The 16,329-nt window shown below is 42.5% G+C and overlaps 1 protein-coding gene across 1 annotated transcript in view; it reads right to left on the bottom strand.

Annotated features, from left to right (window-relative positions):
• KDM4B (lysine (K)-specific demethylase 4B) overlaps positions 1-16,329 on the bottom strand; it is a 78,432-nt gene that overhangs the window by 32,627 nt on the left and 29,476 nt on the right. Inside the window, exons 7-9 of the mRNA XM_010002474.1 lie at positions 14,181-14,318; positions 801-997; positions 311-343 (exon numbers count right to left, since the gene is read on the bottom strand). Of these exons, the coding sequence (XP_010000776.1) occupies positions 311-343; positions 801-997; positions 14,181-14,318 (368 nt within the window). The remainder of the gene's footprint in view (positions 1-310; positions 344-800; positions 998-14,180; positions 14,319-16,329) is intronic.

Below are 16,329 nucleotides of genomic sequence, written 5' to 3'. Positions count from 1 at the left end.
ACTGTGATGTAAAAAGGGAGGGAGCACATGGAAGGGCACACACATTACAGGGGGACATGAAAGCCCTGTGCTCACTCAGCTTTTAGGACAGTGAGGCTTTTTCTTCAAGCAAGCTTGATGAGGAAGGGAAGTTCTCCCATGTCTACACAAAACCAAGAAGAGGTCTGAGAAACCCCAATGCCCAAGGGTTTTCCATGCCCTTTCCAGGAAGCAAACACAGAAAAAAACTAACTGAAAAAGGAGTTGTTATTTTACAAAACTTGACAGGATAAGAATGAAGTCATTTAAGTTGATGAGGGAAGTCACATACCGGTGTTTGTTGTCCTCTTCCTCATCTCCTATCCTATAAAGCAAGATTCCAAGATTAAAAGGTTAGCATGCCAAATTCTCAACTCAAGCATGCTGAAAACAGACAAAAACCACAAACTTGTAGAAAATTAATACAGAGATCAAAGCAAGCACAGACAGGCATGCATAAAATCCCCTTTGCAATTGATGGGTTTTTTTCCTCCTGCTTTCTGATAAGTGAAGCTGTAAATGTTTATACTAGAGACTTTTTTGTCTTCCAGGATAAGAGATGAGATGTGAGAGGACACAGAGTGTCCTACTTCTAGAGAACATGCACTTCTGTAACATTTAAAGGAAAGAGACCACTGAGGGAGAACATTACCCAAGAAAAATTACAAGACAAAGTATTAACAAATATAAATAGAGTTTGAACTATCCCAAACTAAGATTTACAGGAGTTAAAACAAACCACACTGCTCAGACACAACTTGTTTTTCTTTTTTCCTCTTTACCTGCGAAGCACTTTAGCCTTCAATTCTGGTTTTGTCTCATTCCAGGCATCTAGTTCTGGGCTAGTCAGAGCTGTGGGTTTCATATGGTCCAGGACAGCAATGTCTTTTCCTTGTTTCCATAAATCATAACGTTCTGGTTGCAGAATCCTCACAAAAACATCCATGGAAATCTTCACCATGTCTTTGCGGCAGGTGCACTGCAAGAGCAACCCAGACACCACCAGCAGGTCAGATCAGAGGGACATTTTCTTGTTGGCTGAGTTTGCTTTTCTCCAGAGGCAAAGCAACACTTGGTCTGCAGGGCCTACAGTGGGTCAATGCTAGGAATCATTTTGATGATTTATTAGTATTCATTAATGATAGGGTTTTTCAGCTTAATGGAAAGCATTGACTCTACTTGCCCTTGGAGAGACCAGAGACAGCACCAGCTGCCACACTCTGAGGGCAGTTGAAGACCCTGTTCCCAAGAGTTTTCTTGTCCCTCTAAGCCCACCAACCAAGATAAAACTTTCTGGCTGCTGACACCTAGTCATCACAGAATCATAGGATGGGCTGAGTTGGAAGGGATCTTAAAGCTCATCCAGTCCCACCCTCTGCCATGGGCAGGGACACCTCCCAGCAGCCCAGGTTGCTCCAAGCCCCATCCAACCTGCCCTTCAACACTGCCAGGGATGGGGCAGCCACAGCTTCCCTAGTCATTAGACAGTAATAACTTTGATCAAGTCTGAGTCTGATCTCAAACCTACAGCCCCTCCATTAGTCACTCACTTGCAGTTTTCAGGCTGAGATTATTAGTATCACTTCATAACAGAAAAAAGTCCTGAAGGAACAAAAGACTAATCTAAGCAGTTAAAATTCATAATTATACATCATGATGTTGCACATAAATCATTCACAAGACTATAGAGAAATAAAGGCAACAACAATAACTACATACTGCATGTAAACCACAGATGCTTAAGCCAAAAAAATAAGTGCATTATTCATTTCAAGTAGTAAATGCTCACTAGAATTAACCTCTAGAACGATACCCTTGACATTGTACCTACCTACACAAAGACTAATTAGAGGTGGTTCCACTTGGATATCTGTTTGTTCTGATGAAGCACAAAATTAACAGGACTTGGAATTCCCATCCAGGACACAGATACAGACTGAACAAGCATCTAGTCTTTATCAACTTTTAGCCCAAAAGAAGGTGCAGGACTGAAAAGGAGGCAGCAACACCCTGATACCCACCTGCCTCATGGGGGCTGCAGCTCCAGCTTTGCTGCTGTGTATAAGTTGAGACCCCTTCTAGTTCTGCACTAAGTTGCAAAGCTTTGCTTAGTGTGCACTTGGACTAATTGCTTTTCACCTTCAAACTGAGAATGAGGAAATTACAGACACTCTGCAGGATCTGTTTTTCACCCTCCCTCCACAGCTTCTCTTAGCAGAAAAGCAGGAAATTAAACTTGCTTCCCTCCTCTCTTCTTTCATTTCTCACTACCATTATTAAAAGATTTATGGCCAGAGTTAAAGAGAGAAAAGAAGTCTTTCTGTACAGTTCTCAGCCATCCCACTTCCCTCCCAACTCCTGTTTTTCATTTTGCAAAGACTGCTGGCTACCTTCTGCTGCTCTGACCAGGAGAGCAGTAATAACCTGAGTGCACTGAGTGGGAAGGAGTATTTATGGACAGACACTTTCAGGAAAACTCAATTCATTTAATGAATAATAGTGTGGGACAGAAAGGTTGGAAATGCAATTTGGCCAAGGAGTGGCTGGAACACAGATGGTATCCATGCTTCAAATTCCTGGCCAGGCAGAAGTTTCTCACCAGCACCTCCATCAATATTGGCTTAAGGGATTTGTATTGAGCAGATCTGCAATCACTTTTCCTTAAGAAATGTTAAAAGCACCTGTACACTGCTACAGAAAGGAATACAGAAGAGCACCCCACAGCACCCATCATCAGGGAGCTACAGAGATTGCAGCTTCATGCCTTTACAAGGCATGAAAAATGGCTTAATAGGGGGACGATCCACTTTCTGATCCGAACCTGGAACCAAGATGCTGCTGCACACAAATGGCAGCTCCATCAAATCAAGCAGAGCCAATCCTGAGGCAGCCAGGTCTCAAGGTCTCCAGCTACCAGCAGCTTCAAAGTCTCACAGAAATGTAAAGTATCCACAGGTTATCAGAGCCCACCTTCTGAGCTCTCTGGATGCTGCTCAGAGAAATGCCACCGTGGGCTGCAACCTCCAGTGCACCCCACCAGCAGCAGTGGCCAAGTTCCCTTCTTTACACAAATCTAACACAATGTTTATATTTCAATTTTAATTTGATTTGATTGCTTTCACACTAGCAAGCATGAATAATTTACAAAACCTCTTTCCTCTGGGGCTTCTTCCAGACCATACAGTTCTGTTTCCTCAGCTGCTGAGGTTGGTCCCGTTCACGTTCCCATAATAACCAGGATACTTTTCCACACCCTTCCCTCAGACCCAGCAGAGAGATCCTGCTTAATACAATAAATGCTTCCAATACAACTCCAAAAGGGAATGTGCATGTGGGTATGACGAGTGGGAGGGGGAGGAGAATGGGGGAGATCAGAGGAGGAAACTGTGGGTAGAGAAGGGTGAGAAACTTCCTTTGCTCTCATTCCATGAGAGCAGGACAAAACAAGCAAGCTTGTGTTCCCCTGTCAATGATACCCATTTCCATTTATTGCTTCCCCTTCCATATAAACAGAGTCGTATTTCTTTCCAAGTATTTAATTGTGCTCATAAACACATGTATTTCCTAAGAGACACTATTCCTGCACCTCCCACCTCAGCCTCTCTCTATCCCACTTTCTGCAGAACATACCCTCCAGATTCCATTTCCCCCTCTCAAATTCTAACACTTCCATATTACATTATTCAACTTTACAGAAACAAAATGGAATTAAGAACTAACATGAGCACACTTAAAACACCACCATTAAGGAGAGATCCAAAAATCCATTTCATTAATCATAGAATGATTTCGGTGTGAAGGGACCTTAAAGATCATCTAGATCCAACCCCCCTGCAACAGATCAAACAACAGAATGTTTATAACTGGGACCTCTAAGGACCAACTACAAGTCCTGAAAATGGGAGTGGAAAAAAATAAAACTAAACTCAAGGCCAGTTTTCAGGTTAGCTCTCTGCCTTCAGTTATAGGGGATCTGAGATCCAAACGAGCAAGAAGACAAAAGGAGCTTCAATTTTCCCCAAATCTGCAGGAACATGATTTGTTCCATCTTCTGAAGGCTTTTCCTGGCCTCATCTCTCCTTTTGCAGAAGGACTTTGTTCTTACCATACAGGATAAGAACATGCAGAGGCAACTTGCAACCTAAGCACATGCAAAAACATTATAAGGAAATCCACCATGAAGCACTTTTCAAATAGAGAAAACCAACATTCTTCCTCTACTTATTACTTTATCATCTGCTTCTCAAAGTTGGAGACTGTGGTGAAATATCTGACCACACCAGGAACCCTGTCTCATTAATTAGAACTCAAAGACTGACAGAGGGAAATTTGTGGCTACTGAGTGTGTAACTGTTACCTTATTTGCCAGATTTTTTTTTAAAATAAGAAGACTAATAAGTCTATATAACAGCCAAATAAAAAGACTGTCTCCTTGCAGTAATAAAATTAAATTATATATGGAAAAATGCAGGTTCATTCAACCTCAAGCATCATTTTTGTCATGATATCTCCCTCCCTTCTCAGCTATTAACACTAAGCTGAACCTTATCTGTTCTATAATATATAAAAAGTTAATGTAAAATAACCCTTCTCCTGATGTAGAAACAGTCACCAAAGTGATGCATTTAAACTGGCACCTCTGGTTCTCATGGAAAAAACCCTCACATTTAGATGAGATCAGGACCCACTGCACAGCTGAAGCCTCAGCCAGGCTCCTCCTTTGTCTTAATGGACACTTAAATATAAGAAATCCAAATATGCTCAAGTTGATGCTCTTTCAGCTATTATGCCACCATTAAATGCCAGCCCAAAACCTTCACTTAGAGCTTTTATATCTGTTTTTTTCATAACAATGAAGCCTAAAAGCAAGTTACTGGGGATGAAAGATGGTGAAGTTCAAAAGGCAGCTAAGAAATCCCTGCAGTGTTTGATAGGAACACATCTTGCTAATGCTGACAACACCCCTAAACTCTCCATAAATTTCCAGGACAAGGTAGAGAGTGTCAGCTTTTGGGAGAAACACAAAGTTCTCCCAGTTATTGTATTCCTTGGATGCTACTTGACATCTAGTTCATACTCACCCAATATGACAGAACAAACTCCAGTTTAATTTCCCTTCCACTCAGCCCAAACCTCCTTTTCCACCCAGACCCTGCACAGCAAGACTCACACAGAGAGCCAGGGTTGGAGAAGTGACAAAGGCACATGAATTACATCTCTGTGCCTGGGAGATGAGTGGAGCAGGCATTCTGCAAGCAAATGAGGAGTTAAACTTTGAGGAGAAGAAGAAAAACCAAAAATGCATAGTCTGTGTGTTGATGGTTGAAAGCTTGTGGGAAAGATGATGAGTCTTGACCCCCTGTTTCTAGTGTAATTACCAGCATTGCCTTAAGTCTCAACAACAAACCAGTTCATTAGGAAACCCACTGGAAATCCTCTACAGAGTTTCATAAACAAAACAATTAGGCAAAAATTTCCATGGACTCCCCCTGGTCCCTGGCTGCAGGGCACACTCTCCTTGCTTCCTTGGCTTCCTCCCATAATGTTCCAGGAGGATTCTTCTGAGGAGAGTTGGGAAAGTGGCAAGTGGTGTTAGTGGAGAGTCCGATTATCCCCTGCCATTCCTAACAAAAGGATTCTGGTTCAAGATAGACTAGAAAATGCCACATGACACATTTCATTCTAGGCCAATAAAATAACAAACCAGCCCAAATGGCATCAGGCTTCTGCTGATGTTGCACAGGGAGGTTGCACTTGGTTGTGGTGTTTTTTTGAAAGTTATTTTGCAACCTCTGCCAGAATTGTTTTCTCTTTTACGTCAGTAGACTGTGCCTGTAAGGATGCAGAATGCTGAATCTGTCTCAAATGGAGGGCTGGAGCATATCTCCTATGAGGACAGGCTGAGAGAATTGGGATTGTTCAGCCTGGAGAAGAGAAGGTTCCAGGGAGACTTCCTGCAAGACTTGTGTGGCTGGTGAGAGCAGCCCACCACCAGCCACTGCCAGAAAACATGTCACTTCTGCAGGTCAGCACCTCATGTTCATGCATTAAGCACACAGCAAGCATGAACTCACATGGCTTCATGAAGATCTACAGCTCTGAAGTGACAGACACACCAGACAACTCTTGCTAAGTGAGTTGAGTTATCCTTTAATCCTCTCATTTGACCATCTGCCTTTTATTCATTTCCTTTAAAAAGAAAACTGAATGCTGGGCTGGATTACACCTGTAAACCAACTGATGAAGCAATAAAATCCACACTTTGCATCCCATGTACAGGACCTATAGGCAGTTTGTAGAAACATGAACAATTATGTTTGGTGGAACATGAAGTGCATCTGAAGTGACAACCCAAGATTGGCTTCTAGCAATAATATCAAAATCTTTCCCCTAGTAGCAACAAGGATTCTTCAGTAACACTTTTCAAAAGGCTATGAAGTTGAAAATGTATTTTCTTGCAACTCCAAGTGCTGCAACTAGGATCAAGAGAGGTTTTATGTATTTAGGAGGCAAGACATTGTGTATCAACCCTAAAGGAAAGGGTCATCAAGACCTCGTGAAAGCCACACACCAAAGGAAGTGCTGTTGTCTCTCTCCTGTAATAACCTAGACCCATCTGCACTTATTTTCACAGCAGTTAAGAGCTGGGTGAGTGCAGAGCAGAAGCAAGATCTGAAATGCTGATGAGCAAGATCAGGATGTGCCCAGTTATGGGGCACCCCATAAAACCCCTGAGACTGCCAACAGCCATGAGGGTACCATGCTGGGAGGAAGTAGGAGCACAGCTATCAGGAAAGACAAACCATGAAGGAAAATGGAGTTAACAAAAAGAGGCTGCTCATAAGCAATCTGCTCTCACTGTACTATAATCAAAAGTAGGCTTTAGTTTTCAAGTGTTTTTCATGCACGAAGCAAAGAGGCAGAAGGGTAAAAAAATGTTGCTTTTCAGTACCCTGAAGCAGTTTCTGTGGGGGACATCAAAAAGGAAAGGTACTTGATGAGAAAGTGTGACACCAATTCAGTTACTTTACACTTGTACACTATCTTCCAGAGCTGCTGCAGTTCTTGAACAGAATGGACTCTTTAGTTATTTAATCTTAGGTGAAATATAAGACTTCTCTTCCTTCTTCATATCTGTGCCCCCACGTCTCACCCCTGAAGCAACACCAGCTGCAGAGGAAAGCACAATGCTAAGGCAGCTTTTAAAGGGATTTTTGATAGCCTTGCCCTACCAACATCCCCAAAGCCAGATGACCCTTAAGCCTCTGCTCTGACACATGAATGATGGGGGCTGGTTGACTTTATCAGGGGCTCCTGTGTGATAGAGAAGCTGAACGAATAAGCTACAGGGAGCACATTCTTCATGTGGCTATTTACTGCAGCCACACAACACACCACAACCTCCCCACTATAAATCACAGGGTTAGTGAGGCAGAGAGAGAATGGGAGACTCTATCAAGCCCTCGAGATCAGGACTCCCTGGATTCAGGGCAGTTTTCCACCCCAGAGATCTGGCAGTTTGCATGGCAGGCTCTTGGGGAGCCACCCTGAGCTGGCAGTCATGACTGAGCAGTATGCAAACAGCCAGGACCAGTGTGCTTGATACTTTGCAGTAATTAAGCTGAAGTTAATTAGGCTGAGTAGCATAAACAGTGTTTTTTAAAATATGCTTTAAAAACCCCTCCAGATCCTTCCCAGTTCAGTGTTTCAAGGGTTACACTGAACACGGAGCAGAGGGGGAGGAGCTGCCTGAAGTCATCTCTGTCCTGAGGTGGAAACATCCCATTTGCTGTGAATCAAGTCCTGAACAGTTGATAATTATATTCTGCATTTAAAATTAGTCTCTCAAATGCCCCTTCTCAAGAGCAGGACATCCAGATACCTGGTTAGCACCCAACCATCCAGAGGGGACACCAGTCCTTAGGTCCAGTGACATCCCAGGGGCTGAAATCCTGGAAACTTCCAGGGTGTATTTCTGCTGCTGACAGGAGTGTTAGTTGTCCTTCCTTCATTAACAAAATTGATGCCAAGCAACCTCCCCAGTCACTACTTCAGAAGAGGATCATGGGGGAACTCAAAAGAAAGCTGATAAATTGAAGCTTCAGGATAGCTCCAGAAAAACAACTGTCTCCTTCCCACTGCAGCATGAAAAACAGTGGAAAAAATTCCTCTTTATTGCACTGAATCTGTGCCTTCTCCAGAGCAAATAATACAAGAAAATAAATAAAGTAACTTTGAATCTGACAAAAATAAACTATAGAAATGCTATTCCATAACAGATCTATTTTTTTTTAATGTATTCTAAGCTTAAACAGCCTCATTAGAGTCAGTCAAGACATAAAACAGAGTAACACAAAAATACAATTCTGATTTCCCTTCTTTTGGAGACCAATTTTACAATTATTAACCAAAAGGTTTCTGCAAAAACCTCATGAATTTTATTTTCTTGGAAAACATGGACATCTCTTCAGAGAAAACCTACTAACATCTGAATAGTAAGAAGTAAGCTTCAATTTTACAGTGAAAATTACAGGCTAGGCAACTTTAAATCACAAATACTGCAAATGTACATTTGAGATCTGTTGATTCCAGTATTCCATCAAAAATACCCATGGCAGGAGAGGGTTCAGATGCAATAAACTATGTAAAAACCATAGTTTGAGATTTAAATGATGCCTTTATATATCTGTAAAACACAAAGAGAAGAGTCTTCTCTTCTCCCTGGGGAGATGAGGAAGCAGCAGAACAGGACTGAACTGCCCTGGATGGAAGCTCTGGAGGAAACACTGCACAGGATGGCAGGAAGGCTACTTATTTCACAGCATAAAATGTAGGATTTGGGAAGAAAGGGCAACTTGACCCCATTTTATATTGAGAGAGATAATTCCAGCACTAAGTCTGGAGTAAACAGGAGATAAAATGAAGGTATGAAAATGTCAACCGACAGTAACACAGTCGTTATCATCCAGGAGCATCTGCTGTTCATATAAAGGAAAGTGCAATCAATTGTTCCCCTCCCATCCATTTATTTCCACTCCAGTTTGCAAAAGAAATAGAAAAGCTGACCTGTGAGGCACACCCCAATTTCTTATAAAACTGTACACTCTAAAAGTGCCTTTTTGAGTACTCAGGCCACCTCAGGAAGGACATTTCACTACAACACTTGGGCTTCAAAATGTTGTTTAGGCAAATTCACAGTTATTCAGGTCTGTCCATGGTTGCAACCAAGAGTTTTTGGAAGCAAATAAAATCAAGCCAGTAATGCAGCAGGGAACTGCAGGCTTGTGTAGCAAAATGAAAAGGAAAAAAAAATGATGGTAAGGAATGAAAATCATCATTCAGTGCTTGTCACACCCCAGTTCTTCAACAATCAGACAGAAAAAGGCAGAAAAACCCAAATCAAAACAAACCAAAAACACGACCAAGAGTTAGTGGAAGAAAAATTACCAAAGAATTCCAACTATGGACTACAAAGGAAAATGTTTCTCCTGTAAACTCTACCTGTGCAGGTAAATATTAACTACAGTGCATCCAAGTAAAACCATCCCTACTCAATTGTATAATTTAGTCAGTAAAGTTAAGGTCTAAAGCAGAATATTCAGGTTACAGTTGAGTCCTGAAATATTGTGCCAGTATCTCCAACACTATGAAAAACCTTTTAAACTCATTTCTTCTGGATCTCTTTTTACTTTTCCCACTGTGACAGTTCAGTCAAATAGGACTGCATCTTAAAAAAGCATCAAAAATCATCCCCTGCCTGAGTTTGATCTCCCCATGGAGCATGGCAAAGAATACTGAGATTAATTCCCATCAGGTATTTGGAAAGACCTAGTGACAGCACACCAGGATTATCCATGGGAGCCCCAGGATTCCCTGAAGGTCTCCCTCCCACCCACAGACAAGTAACTGACAGACGTGCTGTTCAACCCCAGCTTTTCACACAGATGAGCTGGAACAGGCAAGCTGGGGTTGCCCTCAAAGTCACCTTGACTGGGAAGAAGTCAGCAGCAACACAAGGTCCCTTGAGGACAGATGGAGACATTTACATTGACAATAAATGGGAGAACAGTGAAAGAGCTGTTAATTCTTAAGACTTCTGGGCACAATGTCCAGCTGTAGGCAAGACATCTTTTTCCCAGTGGTACACCACCATAAAACTGAAGACATGAAGTAAAGGAGCATGTTATACCCTTCCTCTGAACACAAGGAGATTGACATTTGCTAAGAACAAAATGCAGTCCATCCTGAGGATTTATGCACATCACAAGGTTGTATGAATCTTGCCTGTCACACAGGAGCACTCAGCACTGGGGCTGGAGATACTACTATTAGAAGGACCAGCAAATCAAGACTTAAGAGGCAAGTACCTGCTGTAAACAAGAGCAGGGCAAACCTAAAGAGAGAAACCAAAGCATTCTGCTCCATGTTTGTGGTAACCCACGTGGCAAAAGCCACCAGCTCTCAGACTGCCCACCTGGGCCTGGGCCATGCAAAGCAGGTACCAGAGACACAAACCTCCCTCTGTGTATTGGCCCTGTGTTTAGTTAATAAAGATGTTTTGGTCAATAAGGATTTTTCAGCATCCATTCACCCAGGTTACAGGTTTACACAGATAGAAGCATATTTACACACTATTAGTTTCCTACAAAACTGAAGCTGATCTTTACACTTCAGCCTGGTTATTAGGTCTTTTTACAGCCTGGGCAGGTTCTGCTGTGGTTGGTAGGACATCTCATCCATCTGGCAGGCAATTAGCACAGCCCTGTCCATGTTCCTCCAAGGTGCACCATCACCTTTAACATGAGCTCCAGCACCATGTCCTGGACACACACTGCTCTCCATGGAGCAGAATCCAAATTTCATCCCCAGGATATTGTCCAGGAGAACATTACAAGAAGCTAATTTTGAACCTTGCCTTGTCACGGGTCTCAGGAGTACTGGAAGGACAAGACAGCTGTGCTGCTAACCCAAGCAAAGGAGAAGAATCCCTTTCCAGCCAGGTGGTGTCAGTGCACATGCTGCCCAGTCCAGAGTTTCACAGAATCACAGAAACACGGAGTGGTTTAGGTTGGAAGGGACCTTCAAGATCATCTAGATCCAACCCCTTGCATGGGCAGGGACACCTCCCACCAGCCCAGGTTGCTCCAAGCCCCATCCAACCTGCCCTTCAACACTGCCAGGGATGGGGCAGCCACAGCTTCCCTGGGCAACCTGGGCCAGGCTCTCACCACCCTCACACTCCACAATTCCCTCCTCATGTCTCACCTCAATCTCCCTCTGCCACTTTTCATCCATCCCCCCTTGTCCTCTCCCTCCCTGCCCTTGTCCCAAGTCCCTCCCCAGCTTTCCTGGAGCCCCTTCAGGCACTGGAGGAACTTTATAAATGAGAAGGAAAAAAACTGCTCTGCTGTGGGCAAAGATAATCAAATTGTGCCTAGAGCAGAGAAATCAATATAGCAGTTTTTAAACTTAGTAAACCTGCAATAGTTAACCAAAAATCCCACACTCCAAGATGGGTCTCTCCACGACTGTGAAGGCAGCTCAAGTGTACACACTCAGCTGAGATTTCATTAAGTCCCTGTTTAACTTCAAATGAGATTTAAACAAACCTTTTGCCCTCCCAGTGTAACAGCCTTCGTACCTCGTCTGGAACCTGATAGCAAGGTATCCAAGGGTTAATTAACACATAGGCAGTGTGTGGCTCAGGCAATATGAAATGGAAATCTCTGAACAGACAAGTGTCACTGAGTGCAAGGGAAATAAATTGGGCGTCTCCTTCCACACTTCAACTTTCCCTCCCTGGATTTGCTCCGAGCTCTCGGTGCTGCTTGTTCAGTAATTTCACGCTAGGCTGCCTAACAATGTAAGCATGGAGGCTCCATCTGAAACTGCACTTCCCAAATGTCACTTATTTGTGAACACATGGCTGAACCCAAAATTGCTTTTAATATTAGAGTGGTGCCTGCTGGCACCGCTGTAGTTAAGGGTCTGTCAGAATTTCCATGACAAACCCCATTTTCTGGGGTTTAATACCATGACCATTTGCTACAGATAAACCTGGTGTACAAGGTCACAGCAGACAAACATGATCTTTAACATTTTCAAACCCAGTTTTTTCTTGTCTGTTTTCCAGTTTAAGACGCTTTACACTGATTTGGATCTTACAAGTCCAGGTTTCTTTGTACCATCCCTTTAACTCCAGAACTAATCCAGATGTGGGGCTCCCACTACACTCAGCACTGCCACAGGCTCTGAGCTACAGCCTTGATGGGACATGAAGAGATTAGAAACACCAGCGTGGGGTTCACAACTTGAACACTGCTGGGGGGCAGAGAGGACAAACACATCTTTTCAGCATGAGGATTTTTCTGTTCTGAGAACTATTTCAGGTGCCATTAGTAGCAATTCAGAGGTGTTACCCCACTGGCACAGGAAGTTTGTGTATTTTATATTTCAAGATGTATTTCATTTTTGTATTTCAAGGCACAGCCACCAGCATGCCCAGCAGAAGATGCTTTTACACCACTGTACTTCCAGAAGGGATATAATCAAATCTATTTAGTGTATTTCAGAAAAGGAAATGGCTCAGGTGCCAAATTTGTTGGTTAACAGTGGAGTCCTTGAAACCCTGGGCTGAATATTATTGAAAAAAAACTAAACAAGACTGACATTTCACCTTTCAGGAACCTGACCAGCTGAGCTTGCTTTCCAAGGGATGAGCTTCTCAGACACCAATTATTGTGCCATTGGATATTCAAAGACTGCCTGCCTGAGTTGCTGAGGGAGGATAAGGAATACCAGGACAGGATAAAAAGCAGGAAAAAAGTGGGGAAACAACCACGTTCTTTTTCTAGTTGGGTTAGTGTTCACTTAAAAGGAAAAATAGGGAGAAACAGCATGGGTTTTTTTCTGTGATTCTACAAGATCCCTTGAAGTCTGCAGTGCCAGAAACAGCATTAGCCTGCAGTGCCAGAAACAGCACTAGCCTGCAGAAGCAAAAATGTGTGACTCACATTAGTCACAAAGCAGCCACTCAGGCTGATTAACACACAACATTGATTGCTACTGAACCTCATGCCGTGCAGCAAGTTTCAGCTTGGCTCAGAGTGGCCAAAGGCAAAGGGGTGGAGAGCTATAAGGTGCTATCAAGGGTCTCAGGATCCCAAAACTGAGAAGACAATGATGCTGTTCAGTAACCAGCTCCCTTTTGCTCTCAGAATATAAACTTTTGTGAAGGAAAACTGGACATCATTCTATTGTTCCACAGACACAGATGTGCTTGCAACCCTGTTGGAACAGAGTTGGTTTTGCCCAGAACAAAGGATTATGATGCATGACAGAAGTTACAGAGTCAACCTGAGTTGACAGAAGAAAAATAAGTGCAAGAGATACTACAGATGTTATGCTAGAGTGAATACTAAGTTTGCCCTTCTGGAAAGAAACATCTGAGGTAATTTTCAAACACTACCTCACTGTAATCTTTCCTCCTTTCTCCAAAGAGTGTGTGGAGCTGAACCCTAACTTAAAAATCCACAGATCTCATTGAATCAGTTATGCTGATCAGTTACATTTCCCACCTAACCCCCAGAGAAAGCAGAATGTGCTGTCATGAAAAGTCACTGACTTCACAACTGCCTAAAGTAACAAAACATACAAGAAATTTGCCCTAAAGAGAAAAAGCCACATAAGGTCATTTCAGCATGACTCTCCTCTTCAAACTTAACTGAGTGCATAGATTAAAGAAATTCAGCTATTTTCAGAAGGTTATTACCATAGTCTTATTAAAGCTTAAAAGTATTTCCAGCTTATTCCTTCCCCTTCAGTGTGTACCTAATGAATTGTATTCAGTTACATCAGTCACCTTATTCACTGTGAAATGCACTTTGGATGCATCAGAAAACTAATCCTAACACACTAGTCCCAAAACAACCTCTTCACAAGGTGCATGAAACATCTGGCATTAGAGAAAGTCACTCCTGGGCCCTCAAAATGACACAAATTATCAACAAGAATAAACCAGCAACAAGGCACAATGAAAAAGCACATTGGTAAAAACATGGCACTTTCCATTTTGTTCCTAAGGGTAAGTCTTCCCACTCTGGCTCCTGTTATTCCATGGGCCAAAGGTTTTTAATAACCCTTCAATAACAGCAGACACCTACTTGGGTTGCCATTTTTCCATAGTCAATCCATCGCAAAGTGGCAAAGTTGGTTGACTCAGCACAGTTGAAGCCATGGTTGAAGCCAGCATGGTAACCATATGGAAAGGTGATCATAAACTCTCCAGCTTCCTGGGTGATCTAGAAAACAAAAATCAAAGGAAGAGACACCCCATGGATCAGTTGATACAGCAGCTCGAGAAGAGAGAGCTGTAAATAAAGTTCATTTGTTAAATCTCTTTCAAAGGGAGGGCAAAACAGTCATTGCTAAAGCTGAAACAATTCTTGTTCACTGCAGAAATACTGAATTATTTCTATGAAGGGAAAAAGACAGCACAGGAGTCACAAGATCTGAACTATTTAGACTCACAGACTCCAGTTACAGAAAGGGTCTCAGTCTGCAGAGCTCCTAAAGATCTTTAAACCATGGCCCCACCAGCTCATGGCCAGGCTAAATTTACACTCCCACCACCATGTTGGTGGAGTCAAGGAAAGTGGATTTCTCTCCTAATGGGGGCAAAACAGGGAGAAAAGTGCTCTCTTCTGCAGGGTCCTACTGAAGCACATGCTGCCCTTCACTGTATTTATTTCCCCAGTCACATTTATCAGTTTTATTCCCATTTGTTCATCCCAAAATTGTTCAGCCCCCTAAAAATGACTGCCCACTATTTGTCTGCCTAAGTATAATTAAACCAACAATAAGCATTATGGACATTATTAATATAAGGTTTAATGCCCTGCAGATTGCAGCTGTAATCAGAGGCCAATTGATTTGCAATGCCTCTAGAAATTATTTTAAACCTTCTACAGAAAAGACATTGGGGAAAAGAAAGGAAGTTGAATTGTGAGAGTGTGGCAGAGATCATAAGAGCAGCCAGCAGAGATGTAGCAAGCTTGGAGCAACCCCTCCAGTCCAGCTCTCCAGCTCAGCAAGTATGAGACAGCACCTCCCTTCTCTGGATTAGGAAGAGGCAAAATTTGACCTTCCCTGTCTTTCCAAGCCAGAAGTGCTGACAGCCCTTTCAGAGCAGTCACATGCCAAGCAGCTCCATTTGGATTCCTTCCCACCAGCAGTAACTCACCCCACAGCAGCCCAGAGCCTACAGAGATTTCAAAGAACTTACAAGCATAAAGATGGGTCCAAATGAAAAATGGAAACAGGCAGAAGTTAAACCATATACCCACTTGGCTGGACTAAACACCTAAACTTGATGCTATTAAAATCAGCAGAGTAATTAAAAAAAGAGAGAATAAAAACTGCTTTGATAGTAGAAGAAGCTCCTGCAGTATTTCTGGATGAGAGGTGCTGAAGTCCAGCCTGTACCCAGCTCCATGGAACATTCTCCCCTCCAGCCCCCTCCATAAATCAGCATGGTAGATGGCTAACTTCAGAAGACAGAAAGATTATGTTTCTGTCAGGAAATCTACATCCTGGTGTCTTCATTTCAAGCCCAGAGTGTATGTCCTCCATGTCACTGCTGTCAACATTATCCCCACAATAAATTAGAAAGCACTCAAAATGATGGATAGGCCATGCAGAAAAGTAATAACTATTGAAGGAAAGCCAGCACAAACTGCCACTCATGGAGAAAGCCCTGAATTTACTGACTTCTGCAAGCTCTTGAGGAACAAATGGAGAAATCAATATGAGATTACAGAAATACACATTTTTAATTATTAAAAAGCCCTAGTATTGATCTGCTTCTTCTTTATTTTTTTTTGTTCCAGAAGTAAATACCATTATAGAGATTTATAAATGCCTGTTCACTTCACTGAAATCTGCCAGGAATTTAGATGAAGGGATCCTATCTCTGTTTCCACAAAAAAGACACATGTTCCCTGTTTCTGAATAACAGTGATCCTCCTTCAAAAGCTCCTATTTCAGGACAGAAGGTATTCACATATAGGCTGTTCAGACTGAAGAGATCTCCTCCTCCTTTTAATATTTCAAAACAGTGAGTACCATAGAGGAGAGAGAAGCTATCATAAAAGCACACTCCCCCCCACCCCCCATTCTGTAAATTAAGATTGGGGATTATATAAGTAACGTGTTAGTGATCCCCCTTTAAAAAAGAAAGAGTTTGACTCTAATATTGTCCTCTGTGTGCTCTGAGCTTTTTTTGTAAAACAAAAAATGAATAAAAATAGGGAA

Source organism: Chaetura pelagica, unplaced genomic scaffold (genome assembly GCF_000747805.2).
Source record: "Chaetura pelagica isolate M959 unplaced genomic scaffold, ChaPel_1.0 scaffold1081, whole genome shotgun sequence".
Taxonomy (NCBI): Eukaryota; Metazoa; Chordata; class Aves; order Apodiformes; family Apodidae; genus Chaetura; species Chaetura pelagica.
The sequence above is the reverse complement of the archived record's forward strand: the minus strand, read 5'-3'. Positions and strand labels throughout refer to the sequence as shown.